The sequence below is a fragment of the Pimephales promelas genome, chromosome 18 (assembly GCF_988280905.1).
Source record: "Pimephales promelas chromosome 18, fPimPro1.hap1.1, whole genome shotgun sequence".
Taxonomy (NCBI): Eukaryota; Metazoa; Chordata; class Actinopteri; order Cypriniformes; family Leuciscidae; genus Pimephales; species Pimephales promelas.
The window spans coordinates 19,993,177-20,007,619 of record NC_142786.1 but is presented as its reverse complement, the minus strand read 5'-3'; the positions used below and the strand labels follow the sequence as shown (position 1 = coordinate 20,007,619).

At 41.3% G+C, this 14,443-nt stretch overlaps 2 protein-coding genes across 7 annotated transcripts in view; both read right to left on the bottom strand.

Moving 5' to 3' along the window:
• Nucleotides 1-14,443, bottom strand: part of csmd3b (CUB and Sushi multiple domains 3b) — a 636,199-nt gene that overhangs the window by 531,931 nt on the left and 89,825 nt on the right. The gene's annotated exons all lie outside the window — the stretch shown is intronic.
• Nucleotides 2,380-5,080, bottom strand: LOC148970981 (uncharacterized). The gene has a single exon (XM_089122994.1). The coding sequence runs from the start codon at nt 4,584-4,586 to the stop codon at nt 2,892-2,894; it is 1,695 nt and encodes a 564-aa protein (XP_088979120.1). The 5' UTR covers nt 4,587-5,080; the 3' UTR covers nt 2,380-2,891.

Genomic DNA, 14,443 nt, shown 5'->3' with positions numbered 1-14,443 from the left:
TTTATTTTTAAGAATGACTGTCTTTCTCTTATAGTGAAACACTATTTTTAGGGAAAAAAAAAAAACATGAAGGTCCACATTTAAACTTAAAGGGATAGTTCACCTAAAATAGTCATACTAATTATACAGTAATTTATTTTAGTTTGTAGCTTCCCAGCACAGAATGACCGTCTATATCTTATTGTGAAACTTAGTACTCAATGAGCGTTATTGACAACAACACTCTAAAAAAATGCTGGGTTGTTTCAACCCAAATTTGGGTCAAATATGGTCAAACTCAACTGTTGGGTTAAAAATGTAATTAAAAAACAGTACATTTGAAAGTTAAAGTTAAATTTTTAACCCAACATTTGAGTTTGTCCATATTTGACCCAAAGAATTGTGTAGTACTCGATAAGCATTACCAGTATAAGACAAGTTATTTGAGCAAGTTATTTTACTATAAAAGAGAAAGCCTAATGGTGTTCAAAAGTCGGACTTGGGAATGACTTGATATCGGCAAACTCCAGCTATGAAGATGTTTCAGAGCTAAAAATTACAGGGAACAAAACAGCAACAGTAACTTTGCAGGTGTTTAATTGCCAATTACGAGGTCTTCCAGCTAGCAAACTAGGGAGGGTAAATGATGTTATGTTGGCATTTGTTCAGCAGGTGTGCAAATATCAACAGAGAGGATGTTTTTCAGCATTTTACTCGCCTCTCTCTGCAAACATTGGCTAAAAAGGTTTATCAAAAGGAACTTTGACTCAATGAATCATTTCAAATGTTTATCACAAACTCTGGTGCATCACTGATTTCAAACGGCATTCTATTACACTTTTCCAAGCCATGCGAAGCTAAATGCAACGCAGCGTAGCCACTCACCATCAGACGACAAGATGCCTCGACACTAAAATCTCTTTAATTGCAGCATCTACTCCGCTAACGTATCCTCAGAGAGCAATTTGGCGTTTCTCATTGCATGCTATTGTGTGGATTTCATGAATGACATAACCCAACGATTTAGACAGGAAAGACAAATGCACCGTGCCCACTTACAAACCACATGCTGGTTGAGAGCTCATTTGCACATTTGACTACATTATACCTCCCATCTACCGGCTATGTGGCTCTCATGGGCATTGGGGTTGAAGGAAATTGGATGTCCCTTGATGATACTTTGTGTAAAAAGTTAATCAAATATGTACAGTATTTTATAGCCTCCCAGTGTGTATTGTAATGAGCCTCCTGTTTATAGCATTCAGGCTACAAAGCAAAGGAAACAGGGGCATTAGGTCAAGAAATTTGAGGCGAAGGCTTTACAGTCACTTTTGCATGAAAAATTAAGTGCCTTTAGGAGTTAATGTGATTCAAGGGAAAATATTTACATGGAAAAGGTCATCATACGCATGGCTTAAATGGAGGTTTATTGCTGGGAGAAGAAATTAGAATAAATGCCAACTTGCTTATGTGGAAGCACTAGTGTTGTCTCTGCCTAGATCTGAGGTTTTCAACCATTACCGATCAAGTGACCCCTACTGTATATATTACACACATACACTGTTGTGTTTTTGCACACAAACCCTATGAAATACCTTCTATTGACTCTTGGATGAAAACCCTGGACCTCGATGATGCCGTACTCAGTCTGATTTAAGTTTAGAAAGTAATAAGAATGATGAAATGCGGACAACCAATAAATCTAATATATATCATCACAAATCATCACAAAAGGACAGAATGAGAAAAGTAGGGAGATGACAGTGTTTCTACCAACAGTCCCTGCAGTTTCTTCCACCAGGTGATCGTAATGAATCAGTTTTTATTTGCTTGCTCAAATTGTCATGTTGTTGCTCATCATCTTGTTCATTTACAGCCTGACAGCAGACGACATTAACGAACAGTCGGGCTGGTGGATGATGCTGCAAACACTGCTGACTTGACAATTCAGACTCTAAAACAAAGTGTTGCCAAAGTTAGATCACATTCAGCTGTAGATTACTTTGGCATCAGTGGAAATCATTATTTATAATAGGCTGCATAAATCTTTGAGCTTCACTCTGAAATAAAAAATGAAAGAGGAAATGACTGAGCAGTGAGACAGCTTGTATAGCGAGTACTATTTGCAGACAGCAGTAGCTAGATGAGACCACACAACACCATGTTTTCTCAGCGCATGATTAAGAAGAGTCCATCATGAGTTGACCTAATGATCCAGTGTTTTTTTTTTTTCTAAATTTTGAATGGAGATGACAAAGGATGCACTTTTTAAAGCCTCTATAAAAATGGACTGCCTACTATAACTGCCAAGCAGCAGAAGATAATCTAAAAATAAACTTGACTTGGTTCTTTAGGGGGTGTTATGAAGTGGAAGGATGATGAACCCAAACGCAGACAGTGTTCAATGAACTCAGGGTTTATTAGGACAAAAAGGAAAACAAAGCCCACGAGGGGGCAAAACAAGACTGGGTAACAAACACTAGACTTAAACTGAGGTCAAGACAGGAACAATACTAAAACACGAACAGACTCTGGATTAACAGTTAACTCAAGGGATTACTCACTGCAAACTTCACAAAACAACAAACAGATCTCACGGCAGGTTTCACAGCATGTTTCAAACAATGAACCGACACCGGACAGCAAACACAAGGGGATTATAAAGGGGAACACTAATGACCAGGACAGGTGAAACTGACTAGACAATAATCACAAGACTAGGATAACAAGGGGGCGGGGTAAGTTAACGAGACAACACAAGCACATGGCCCAAACAGGCCATGCGCTTGCACACAAAACATGATTCTGTCATGATCCTGCCTCACGACTAGAGAAAATCAAAGACAAGAAGGCAGAATCATGACAGAACCCCCACCTTAAGGAGCGGCTTCCAGACGCTCCTCAAGGGGACATTAAACACGGGACATGACAGACTGTGACAAAGATACAAACCAACAGTACATAGCAAAAACTAACAAAGGCATACAAAAATACACAACGACAGGATTGGGGTGAAACATCAAAAACAACATACAAGGCAGAGGAGGTGGAGGAAGCACAGAGTCTTTGAGCGACTTTCCAGGGTGGGTGGGCGGGACAGGGGTCCTGGGACCACAGGGAGTGGACTTAGGATGAGAGGACCGAGCGGGCTTGGGAGGAGTGGTGTGGGACAAGGGAAAAACAGTCCGGGGTTGAGCCATGACAGGGGAGACAGGGGAAACAAACGGAAGTCCAGGGACCGTGGGGACAGGGACAAATGGGGAAACAGTCCGGGACCGGGGTTGAGCGCAGACAGGACTGACCGGGGAAACACACGAGGTCTTGGGAACAGTGGAAGTCACAACAGGGATAGCAACTGGGGGTACAGCGAACGATGGACACGAAGCTGGACTCATGACGGGGGGTGTGGTAGGAGATCGCAGAGGGAAAACTGGGACAGAGCTCACCGAAGGTGACTCTGATCCGACGATCAACCTCTCCAACTTGGGAGTGGTGTCCTCCGCTGCAGGTTCAGGGACAGCGCCTACAGACATAGGTTCAGGGACAGCACTTACAGACACAGGTTCAGGAACAGCGCTTACAGACACAGGTTCAGGGACAGCGCTTACAGACACAGGTTCAGGGACAGCGCTTACAGCAGCGGGTTCAGGGACAGGGCTTACAGACACAGGTTCAGGGACAGCGCTTACAGACACAGTGGGCTCGGGACAAGACAGGACAGGCACTTCGAGGATCTTGATCAGACTGGACAAATAGTCAGACAGGGTCTTGGCAGCCAGAGAGATGGGCATCTCCTGACGAGCAGAAACCGACTGCAGAATCTCTCTTGCGGCTAGATCGGCCGCAACTCTCTCCGCAGCGGGCTCTGGGACGGCGCCTGCTGGAGCGGGCTCTGGGACGGCGCCTGCTGGAGCGGGCTCTGGGACGGCGCCTGCTGGAGCGGGCTCTGGGACGGCGCCTGCTGGAGCGGGCTCTGGGACGGCGCCTGCTGGAGCGGGCTCTGGGACGGCGCCTGCTGGAGCGGGCTCTGGGACGGCGCCTGCTGGAGCGGGCTCTGGGACGGCGCCTGCTGGAGCGGGCTCTGGGACGGCGCCTGCTGGAGCGGGCTCTGGGAGAGACAGAGACAGAGGACAAGAGACTCCCTTCCTCCTCCTCTTCTTCCTGGGTCGTGGAGCAGAGGACATAGCCAGGTTTGTGACCGGTTGGGGAAGCACGGCAGGAAGCGTGGTCTCGGTTGAAGAGGACTCCGAAGTAGACTCCCACGACAGCCGTCTCTCTCGCTTGCCACGGAGACTTGCGGGTGCAGCTGAAGCGTCGGGAGCCGAAGTGGAGTGAGCCTGGTTCCCCTGCGTAACCACGGCTAAAATGTGACCCTCCGGGATCACTGGCAGCCTGGCAGGTGGTGACAAGGTGGTGGAAGCTGGCGGATCCTCCTGGGAGAAATGATCCCAGAGTCGGGCCCAATTCTTCAGGATCCACTCACCCTCGGGTGGGACAGGACCGTTGATTCTCTCTCCGTCTGTGGGAGCTGACAACCACCACCGTTCCGGCTGTGGCCGGAACTGGGAGAACGAACTGTCTGCTGGGTTCTTTGGTGGTCGGTTCATTCTGTTATGAAGTGGAAGGATGATGAACCCAAACGCAGACAGTGTTCAATGAACTCAGGGTTTATTAGGACAAAAAGGAAAACAAAGCCCACGAGGGGGCAAAACAAGACTGGGTAACAAACACTAGACTTAAACTGAGGTCAAGACAGGAACAATACTAAAACACGAACAGACTCTGGATTAACAGTTAACTCAAGGGATTACTCACTGCAAACTTCACAAAACAACAAACAGATCTCACGGCAGGTTTCACAGCATGTTTCAAACAATGAACCGACACCGGACAGCAAACACAAGGGGATTATAAAGGGGAACACTAATGACCAGGACAGGTGAAACTGACTAGACAATAATCACAAGACTAGGATAACAAGGGGGCGGGGTAAGTTAACGAGACAACACAAGCACATGGCCCAAACAGGCCATGCGCTTGCACACAAAACATGATTCTGTCATGATCCTGCCTCACGACTAGAGAAAATCAAAGACAAGAAGGCAGAATCATGACAGGGGGAGAAAATGTAATCGTCAGCTAATGCATTCACCCAACCGTGAACAATCCCCAGACAAAACACTTAGACAAATGTATGGACAGCAATTTAGCAGAGAAATAGGAGCCATAGGGCCAGATTCACTTAACAGGGCAACTTAGCGTGAGCGCGCAAATCAAAAAAAGTGGCAACGGGAGTGGAAAGTTCTGCATGTGATCTACTGACGACTCGCACATTAAACAACAGATGCAGCTGGATCATTTCTATAGTATGGAAGCTTGTTTCCGCCACAGAATGAACAATAAAAAAGGGTAATTGTGACTTTTTATCTCACAATTCTGAGTTTACATTTTGCAATTCTGACTTTATTTCTCAGAATTGCGAGATATACAGTCAGAATTGTGTGATATTAAGTCAGAATTGCGTGATATAAAGTCAAAATTGTGTGATATAAAGTCACAATTGAGTGTTATAAAATCAGAATTGCGAGATATAAAGTCGCATTTGCGTTTTATAAAGTCAGAAATGCATGACATAAAGTCAGAATTGTGAGATATAAAGTCAGAATTGTGAGATATAAAGTTGCAATTGTGTGTTGTAAAGTCAGAATTGTGAGATATGTATAAACTATTCTAATGGAAAAAAAGGTTATTCTAGGTCCCCTTAGAATTGGCCTGATAAGTCACAATTGCGATTTTGAATCTCACAATTCTCAGAAAAGATGTCAGAATTTCAAGATATAAACTCGCAATTATGTGTTATAAAGTCAGAATTGCGAGATGTAAACTCGCAATTGTGCGAAAAAAAGTCAGAATTGTGAGATAAAGTGGCAATTCTGTATTTTTTTCTCAAAATTGCAACTATTTCTCAGAAATGTGACTTTGTTTCTCAGAATTGCAACTTTATTTCTCAGAATTGCGAGTTTATATCTGCAATTGCGATTTTATTTCTCAGAATTGCGACTATTTCTCATAATTCTGACTTCATATCTCGCAATTGTGAGATAAAAAGTCACATTTATTTATTTATTTATATATTTATTTTTATTCAGTGGTGGAACCATACTGTAATGACCAACACAATCTATCAGTATTTTGGGTAGTAAATAACAGCGCATTGATGAGCGCAAACCTTAGTAAATCACCTTGGAATTTTAAATACTCTCTTCCCATATATTGTGCATCTGAAAGGGAAACATACAAATGCATATGCAATAAGGTGTCTACGCCTTTTCGGTGCTATATTTTTCACTGAATGTCTTTAGTAAATCCTGACAGTAGTTTTTAACACCAAAATAAAGTTTGCGCTGATTCTGAAGCAAGCTGTTGGTAAATCTGGCTCATAATGTGGAGATACTCGCAGTCAAGAGTGCAGTACCAGAAGGAAGTGCACCTGAAATCCAACTAATGCCACAAAAGCAATCCTTTTTTCAAGTGAAAAGCAGTGCTTTTATGAGACCATCATGTGCTGAAAAAGACCGGAAGCTCTCCAGTACAAAGCCTCTCTGCACAAAGGCAACACACAAAGATGTTTTATAGCACAGAGTTGCTTTAACACAAGGCACTGTCTCCATCAAGAGATTAGTTTTCCCTTTGGAACATCTTAATCTCTGGTAATTTGAAAATTTCATTTCAGACCAACGCAGCCCTATTTCTTACAAATGGATGATAAAATTAATCAAAAATGAAAATGCTACGCAGGATCCACACTAAAATGTAGGCGAAAGCCGTGCTTCTTTGCACTTTTTTACTTTGTAGGTGGCCTTGATAGATACTGTACATACAATTTATCTGAGCCTTTGCATACTTTGTGTGTGTGTGTGTGTGTGTGTGTGTGTGTGTGTGTATCTAGTTTGCATCTGTACAGTACGCACATGGATGGTTGTTTTACATTTCTGTATGTACTGTGCCTGGTGTTTGGCACTACACTGTTCATCACAAATGTGAAAGTTTTGCCCTCAGAACAAACCCTTACGGCATCACACATTAGCTGTGTTACTTGCCTAAATAGCATGCGAACCATCACGAAAAGCACATAAGAGGGTAATTTGAAGCACTCTACATACATAGGCAATTAATTTCAAGAGACTTTTGACGAGTAATGCTAATGGCTTCATGCTCTAAATAACAAACATCACACACAAACACTTTTTTACAATTTAAACACTCTTGCAGACAAAGAAATGCTAAACTGATTCAAGATGGAGTCCCATCCTGGTCAAGTTGTTGTTTATCTAGCTTGTTAGCCAGCTGAAAAGTGCTAGTATAGTAAATTAATCGTATAGTAAAGTGGGTACTACTATTAACTACTATTTTTTAATACTTCCCAGAGAACTACTGAAAAAGTTTATTAACAATCTAGTAACTACTATTAACTAAAACAAACTCTTATTAAGGAATTAGTTAGTAATAGCTCACAGATGAAAGTGTTAAGATAGTTCTGTGGGAATTACTAATTATTTGGAGTCGTATTATAAAGTGAAGATCATTGGAACTAACTAGTAATTACTCAAGTGTTACTAAAGACATTTTCTAAAAGTTACTAAAGTTCACCAAAAATCTCAAACGTTTGCACAAATCATGACTAGATCATGTAGTAACACTTGAGTAATTACTAGTTAGTTCCAATGATCTTCACTTTATAATACGGATCCAAATAATTAGAAATTCCCACAGAATTATCTAGTAACACTTTCATCTGTGCGCTATTAAGTCGAATCGAAAAGTCGAATCGAAAGACCGCTGTTCGCCAGCTGCATCTTGTTTGTTTTCAAGTATCAGGGAAATCACATATGGAAATCACGGCGCAGAACCGTCACAACTCTGCAGTCATTGTGTTAAGCTCGCCCACCAACTCTATACACAATGTGATTGGCCGGACCAGAGTTTGTTTTTTTCCACTTCGAAAGCCAACGGAGAGTTGCTAGACCACGTTTTGCTGCAAAATATTTTTTGCTGCCACTAGGGAGCGTCTAGATTTCTAGGCTACAGCTTCACCTGCATTTCCCAAAATAATTTTCCCTTAAAGGGACAAATAAAGTATTAAGTATTGACAAACAGAAAAACAAAAGTGCCCAAAACCAGTCTAAACCAGCCAGGCTGTGAGTTCAGCTAACCTTAGGCTGGTTTAAATGTTTTTCTTCCTCAAATGGGACAGAACTCAAGTACTGAATGATATATTAGTTTTATGTATAATCTATATTTGTCTCGCCTCGTCAGCCATTTAATCATTTAATTTATTTCACTGAGCTTGCAGTGCATTCTGGGATTGTTTTCTCAGAAGTACACATGCGAGACACCTTAGGAGGCGTCCTCCAGATCGAAACAGCCTTCACATCGGGAGCGCACCTGTGATGTCTAAAAATGCTGTCTCCGTTTCTGAACAGAGCAATCGTGCATGGAACACAAACGTCCTCGGGTCTTTCCAACCGTGGCGAAATCCATCATTAGTGCCCGTGTCGGCTAGCATCTGTCCATCATGTGTTGTTAGCAGACCTGCCGGAGGTCAGAGGTGGAGTTGGATACTAGAGGCTGTGTTTTCCTCTCAGGTGAGACCAAGCTAAGATTAGAGCCTGATTTGACAGAGGGGTCGTTCTGCAGGAGATCATTTGGAGGAAATGCAGCTACTGAACATCCCTGGGATTAATAGAAAGGTTCCTCTGACAATAATAGAAATGGTTCATGCATGCAGGGTGAAGTGTGGATGTCTGAACAATCATAAAAATAGACTAGTTCTTTCACCAAGAAACTTAGTTTAATGCAAGATATATTGCACTGTATATTCACACGGACAGATTGATTATTTAACCACAGATTAAACTGATAATATTTGGATGTTTGTCAGTCTGTCTGTCTGTCTGTCTGTCTGTCTGTCTGTCTGTCTCTCCATCCATCCACCCATTCATCCATCTTTCTATAGCTCCATCAATCCATCAGTCCGTCCATCCATCCATCCTTCTATCTCTCGATCCATCATCCATCCATCTCTCCATCCATCCTTCTATCTCTCCATCCATCCACCCATCCATCCATCCATCTTTCTATCTCTCTGTCCATCCATCCATCTCTCCATCCATCATCCATCCATTCATCCATCCATCTTTCTATCTCTCCATCAATCCATCTGCCCATCCATCCATCCTTCTATCTCTTCATCCACCCATCCATTTCTCCATCCATCCATCTACTCATCCATCTCTCCATCCTTCCATCCATCTACTCATCCATCCATCCATCCTTCTATCTCTCCATCCATCCACTCATCCATCCATCCATCCATCCATCTTTCTATCCATCCATCCATCTCTCCATCCATCCATCTTTCTATCTGTCTGTCTCTCCATCCATCCATTCATCCATCTTTCTATAGCTCCATCAATCCATCCGTCCGTCCATCCATCCATCCTTCTATCTCTCGATCCATCATCCATCCATCTCTCCATCCATCCTTCTATCTCTCCATCCATCCTTCTATCTCTCCATCCATCTTTCTATCTCTTCATCAATCCATCCATCCATCCATCCTTCTATCTCTCCATCATCCATCTATTTCTCCATCCATCCATCCATCCATCTACTCATCCATCCATCCATCCTTCTATCTCTTCATCCATCTCTCCATCCATCCATCTCTCCATCCATCCATCATCCATCCATTCATCCATCCATATTTCTATCTCTCCATCAATCCATCCGCCCATCCATCCATCCTTCTATCTCTCCATCCATCCATCCATCTATTTCTCCATCCATCCATCCATCCATCCATCCATCCATCCATCCATCTACTCATCCATCTCTCCATCCTTCCATCCATCTATCCATCCATCCATCCATCCATCTATCCATCTACTCATCCATCCATCCATCCTTCTATCTCTTCATCCATCTCTCCATCCATCCATCTTTCTATCTATCCATCCATCTCTCCATCCATTATGCACTTGCTTTGTTGCAAATGATGTAACAAAGTAGGTTTTAGGCCAAAATCTGAAATTAAGTAGTGAATCTTGTTTTTCTTTTTTCATGACTCTTGTAATGCCCATTCTGGTCGTACTGAACCATAATGCTTGGAGTGGTGTATCACCTCTGCTCTTATTTTGATGCTACAATCCATTTGCAGGCTCAGGCCCGGCAATGACAGACCTCAGTACGGCACTTTCGCTCGTCCACGGGTGAGTTCACGCCTATCACGCTTGTCCTTGTGCTCCCCGTGGACTGCGTCGAATGCTGAGCAGGAAATGAAACAGCATCTCCTGAGGGGTAAACACTGGCAGCCCCTCTTAACGGAACAGAGCGTCACGATTGCTCACTTCAAAGAGCCCTCCTTGCTCACTTTTATACCTATTATGACAAAATTCTAACGGGGCTCGAAGTGTAATTGGGAACTGCTGGCAAGATGAGGATAAGTAGATTACATCAAGGTGTGGAAAAGATAATCTTGCGGAGGTGAATTTGGGTCGTGAGAACATTGTGTGAGAAGATGATCAGACCTGTCAAGGATCAAGCAGTAAAGGCAAGGCACAAGGTCACGGATTTGCAAAAAAATGGCTTTATTTAGCCTACAAATCAAACAAAATTTCAAATCATTAGAAAAAAAATAATCAATCAAAGTGGGTCTCAACTAAACTGAGGTCAACATAACAAACCCATAAAATAAGTCTGAACATAACAAATGTGACCTCCTGAATGACACAAAATAGGGGGATATATACACATAGGCTAGCCCACTCCAAACACAAAAGGGGGAAAACTTAATTGATTACAATTAAAAAGACCCAAAATAAATCCAAATCACCAACCATAAGAATATACCATCCAAATAAACGCTACTGAACCCCAATATTAACCTAACAAACAAAATATCCACATGCTGCTGTTTAATCAGAAACTTTGTAGCTCAGAGTCCCTCTGCCCACTGCCAGGAGTTGGTTCCTTCCACTTCCTGTGGTGGAATATAAAAGGTGCTCTCAAACTCCAGCAACCCCTTTGGCAGATGACTCAGCAGCCGCATGTGGAGAAACAAAACACAGGTATAAACAATTCTTCTCAAATGAATACTATTTACCAAAATGTGTGCACTCAGATTGGAAACTAGTATCATTGTAAAAGAAATAAAAATGTATCTAGAAAAAAATGTGTTTGTGATTCATTTACAAAGAAAAATAAATGCATTACCGCCATTTTAGATGTTGGTGGTTGGTAGAACCGCCACAAGACCTGATTTAATGTTCCTCTCAAATTTTGATTTTATTTTATTTTTCTGGTGAAAGAGATACATAAATGAAGAAGAAAGATAAAATATGAAATGTCATGAATATATATTGACTGACTAATTCACTGTTTTGTCGAGGGGGTTAAACTGACAATTGTCACCTGAGATTTGGTGCCAGATTTGGTCAAAATGACTATAGAAAGACGGCAGCATCATTTTATTTACACACAGAGATTGGTAGTTCTAGCAGTAACATCTGTTGACTTTAGCAATCTTTGTTGCATTATATGCCAACGGTGACAGTTCAGAAAATGGGGAAAAAGCTCTTCGTGTGTTTTTTGCCTCAAGTTTGGACGCCTGTAACTCAAGAAATGTTAAAGATATAATATATTCTGGTTCATAACACACTTTAATTTTGCAGACTTCATTCTAAAGGCCCAATATGACTCAATCCAATAGATGTGGAGATCTTAAAGGGGCTCCATGAGTAAAATGGCCAATTGCACACACTGGTCAAATGGTCAAAAACCAAATGTGGGTCACTTTTCAAACAGCTGAAACGTATTGTGTTTAAACAGAAATGTCTGATTAGCACATGATGCTGAAACTAGAAATGTACCTTGTTTCACTTTATCAAAATAATTGCATACAACATTCCACTTTGAGCGCCAGAAATTCACTGAAATTATCAAGTTGGGCCCAAAATCTGTACTTTTGTGCAAGTCCAAGATTTGTGCATGTGTGCATGAATATTTAAACAAGTCTGCTGTTATTTTCTTATACTGAAGGAACATTATGCAGACTTATAATGTCACGTGGTTATTGGTGGTTATTTCATTTCTAAACACATCATTTCCACTATATCCAGTGACTGATCCACCATATAAGCACATGTAGTCTCACATGAAATGAAAACCTGTCATAAACCTTTTACCCCACTCCATTAAAGTGGCAACCCCTTAAAAAGAGAAACCCAAAGTGGTCCTGATTTAGTGGATAATGATGAAGGCAGTCCCTGTAGCCAGAGCCAAGGGCACTGTGTTGGAGATGAATACACTGAAAGCGTAAAGTCAGGGGAAGGGCGTGAGGGACAAGTGCAGTAGTGAATGATCACAATAGGCCAGTGGCTCGACCACTTCGGCTTTGACTTCTTGCCAGGCTGTTCGCACTTGATTGATGCTGTTTTCACAGGGTGTTGGGCCACGGAGATGTAGAAGTGCACCAGCCCGACTGCTTCACTCACAGACATCTGCAAACTTCAATAAACTGTGCTTCATAATCGAACAGCTGTAATTGCTGTGAGTCCTTAACATGGACAGCAGGAAAATGCAAATAAATTGAAATGCAAGAGACTGTAATGGAAGAAAGGCTAAGAATAAAATAGCCACAAGCAAAGTTATTTTAGGACTATGAGAGATTCTTTTCTTTTGGATAATGTCTGGCCTTTTATCTCTTGGATTAACACCAGCACTTATGCTAAAATATTAATTCAAGGAAGTTCAGCTATACCTGTTCACTGGTGCATAAGCAGCTCAACTGTTTTCAACATTGATGGTAATAATCAGAGTTTATTGAGCAGCAAATCATCATATTAGAATGATATCTGAATGATCATGTGACACTGAAGACTGGAGTAATGATGCTGAAAATTTAGCTTTGATCACATGACATTTAAAAAAAAAAAAACATTCAAATAGAAAGCATAAGCAAATTGTTATTTAAAATGTTACACAATTCACACTAATGTGCTTCACATTCTGTTGAGGCCAGACTGAATTGATCAGGAATCCTATTAGATTGAAGCATTTTCAGCCAAGGTGTTTTTCAAACTAATTTCAATAGCTGCCCTTTTTTGGTCTGGCAAAAAAGTCTGAGTTCTGAAGGTTACTGTATGTTTTCATTATACATTGAGTTCTTTTATCTCAAAAGATCAAGGCGAATTCGATTCCTCATGGTATGACCTCATTAGTTATTTCTACCTGATCCGACTCTTAAAATCACTTTTATTAGTATTACCTAATGTAGTCAGGCTGATTGAGTCACAGTAAATAATGTTTTTAACTTGGGGGAAAAAAAAACAGTTAATTTAGATGTTACCACATTTGTAGGGTACCTGACAGGACATTATTTTTACAGTGTATTTCTGAACAGGAACTTAAGCAGGTGTGGATTGCAGGGTATTCGGCCACCTTATTCAACAGCAGATGTTCATGCAATGGACTTCATCATGGTCAACAAGGCATGAAGCCTTTCCACGCTGTTGGGCTAATACTGTTATTAGCTTGTGAAATGGAACTCTAACCGCTACTGCAAAATGAAACACACGGCGAGAGGGAGAGAGAGAAAACAGAAAGAGGAAACCACCGTATTTAGTCCCTTCAGTCACACTTATGCAGAATATGCATTTGCATAATCGTGTTTTTAGTTATATGAACAAAATGTCAAAGGAGCTGGCATGCATTTTAAACGAATATAGCACAAACACACTTTTCAAGAACTTCAATTAATAGATCACTAATCAATCAATCAATCAATCAATCAATCCTGGTATCACGGTTTCAGTATAATGAAAGTTAAACTAAAACTTTTTTTTTTTTTTGGACACCATTGGGTCACCTGATGGAGTTTTGGGACATCATTAGGTCACTGGATGGAGTTTTAGGACACCATTGGGTCACTGGATGGAGTTAACTAAAAGTATAAAAAAGTTGTGTTTTAAATAAAATAATATAAAATAAATCAGTAACTAAAATATAAATAACTAATATAAAACATTAAAACACTCAACGATCTAGACTAAATTCACTGACTCAACGATTCAGACTGAACTCCCTGTCCCAGGCGGAACTCACTGACTCAACGATTCAGACTGAACTCACCGACTCAACGATTCAGACTGAACTTACTGACTCAATGATTCAGACTGAACTTACTATCTCTACGATCTAGACTGAACTCACTGACTCAACGATTCAGACGGAACTCACTGACTCAACGATTCAGACGGAACTCACTGACTCAACGATTCAGACTGAACTCACTGTCTCAACGATTCAGACTGAACTCACTGTCTCAACGATTCAGACTGAACTTACTGACTCAATGATTCAGACTGAACTTACTATCTCTACGATCTAGACTGAACTCACTGAC

Bases quoted from the DNA above. Each gene is read 5' to 3' on its own strand.
- LOC148970981 (XM_089122994.1), bottom strand. From the start codon at position 4,586: ATGAACCGACCACCAAAGAACCCAGCAGACAGTTCGTTCTCCCAGTTC.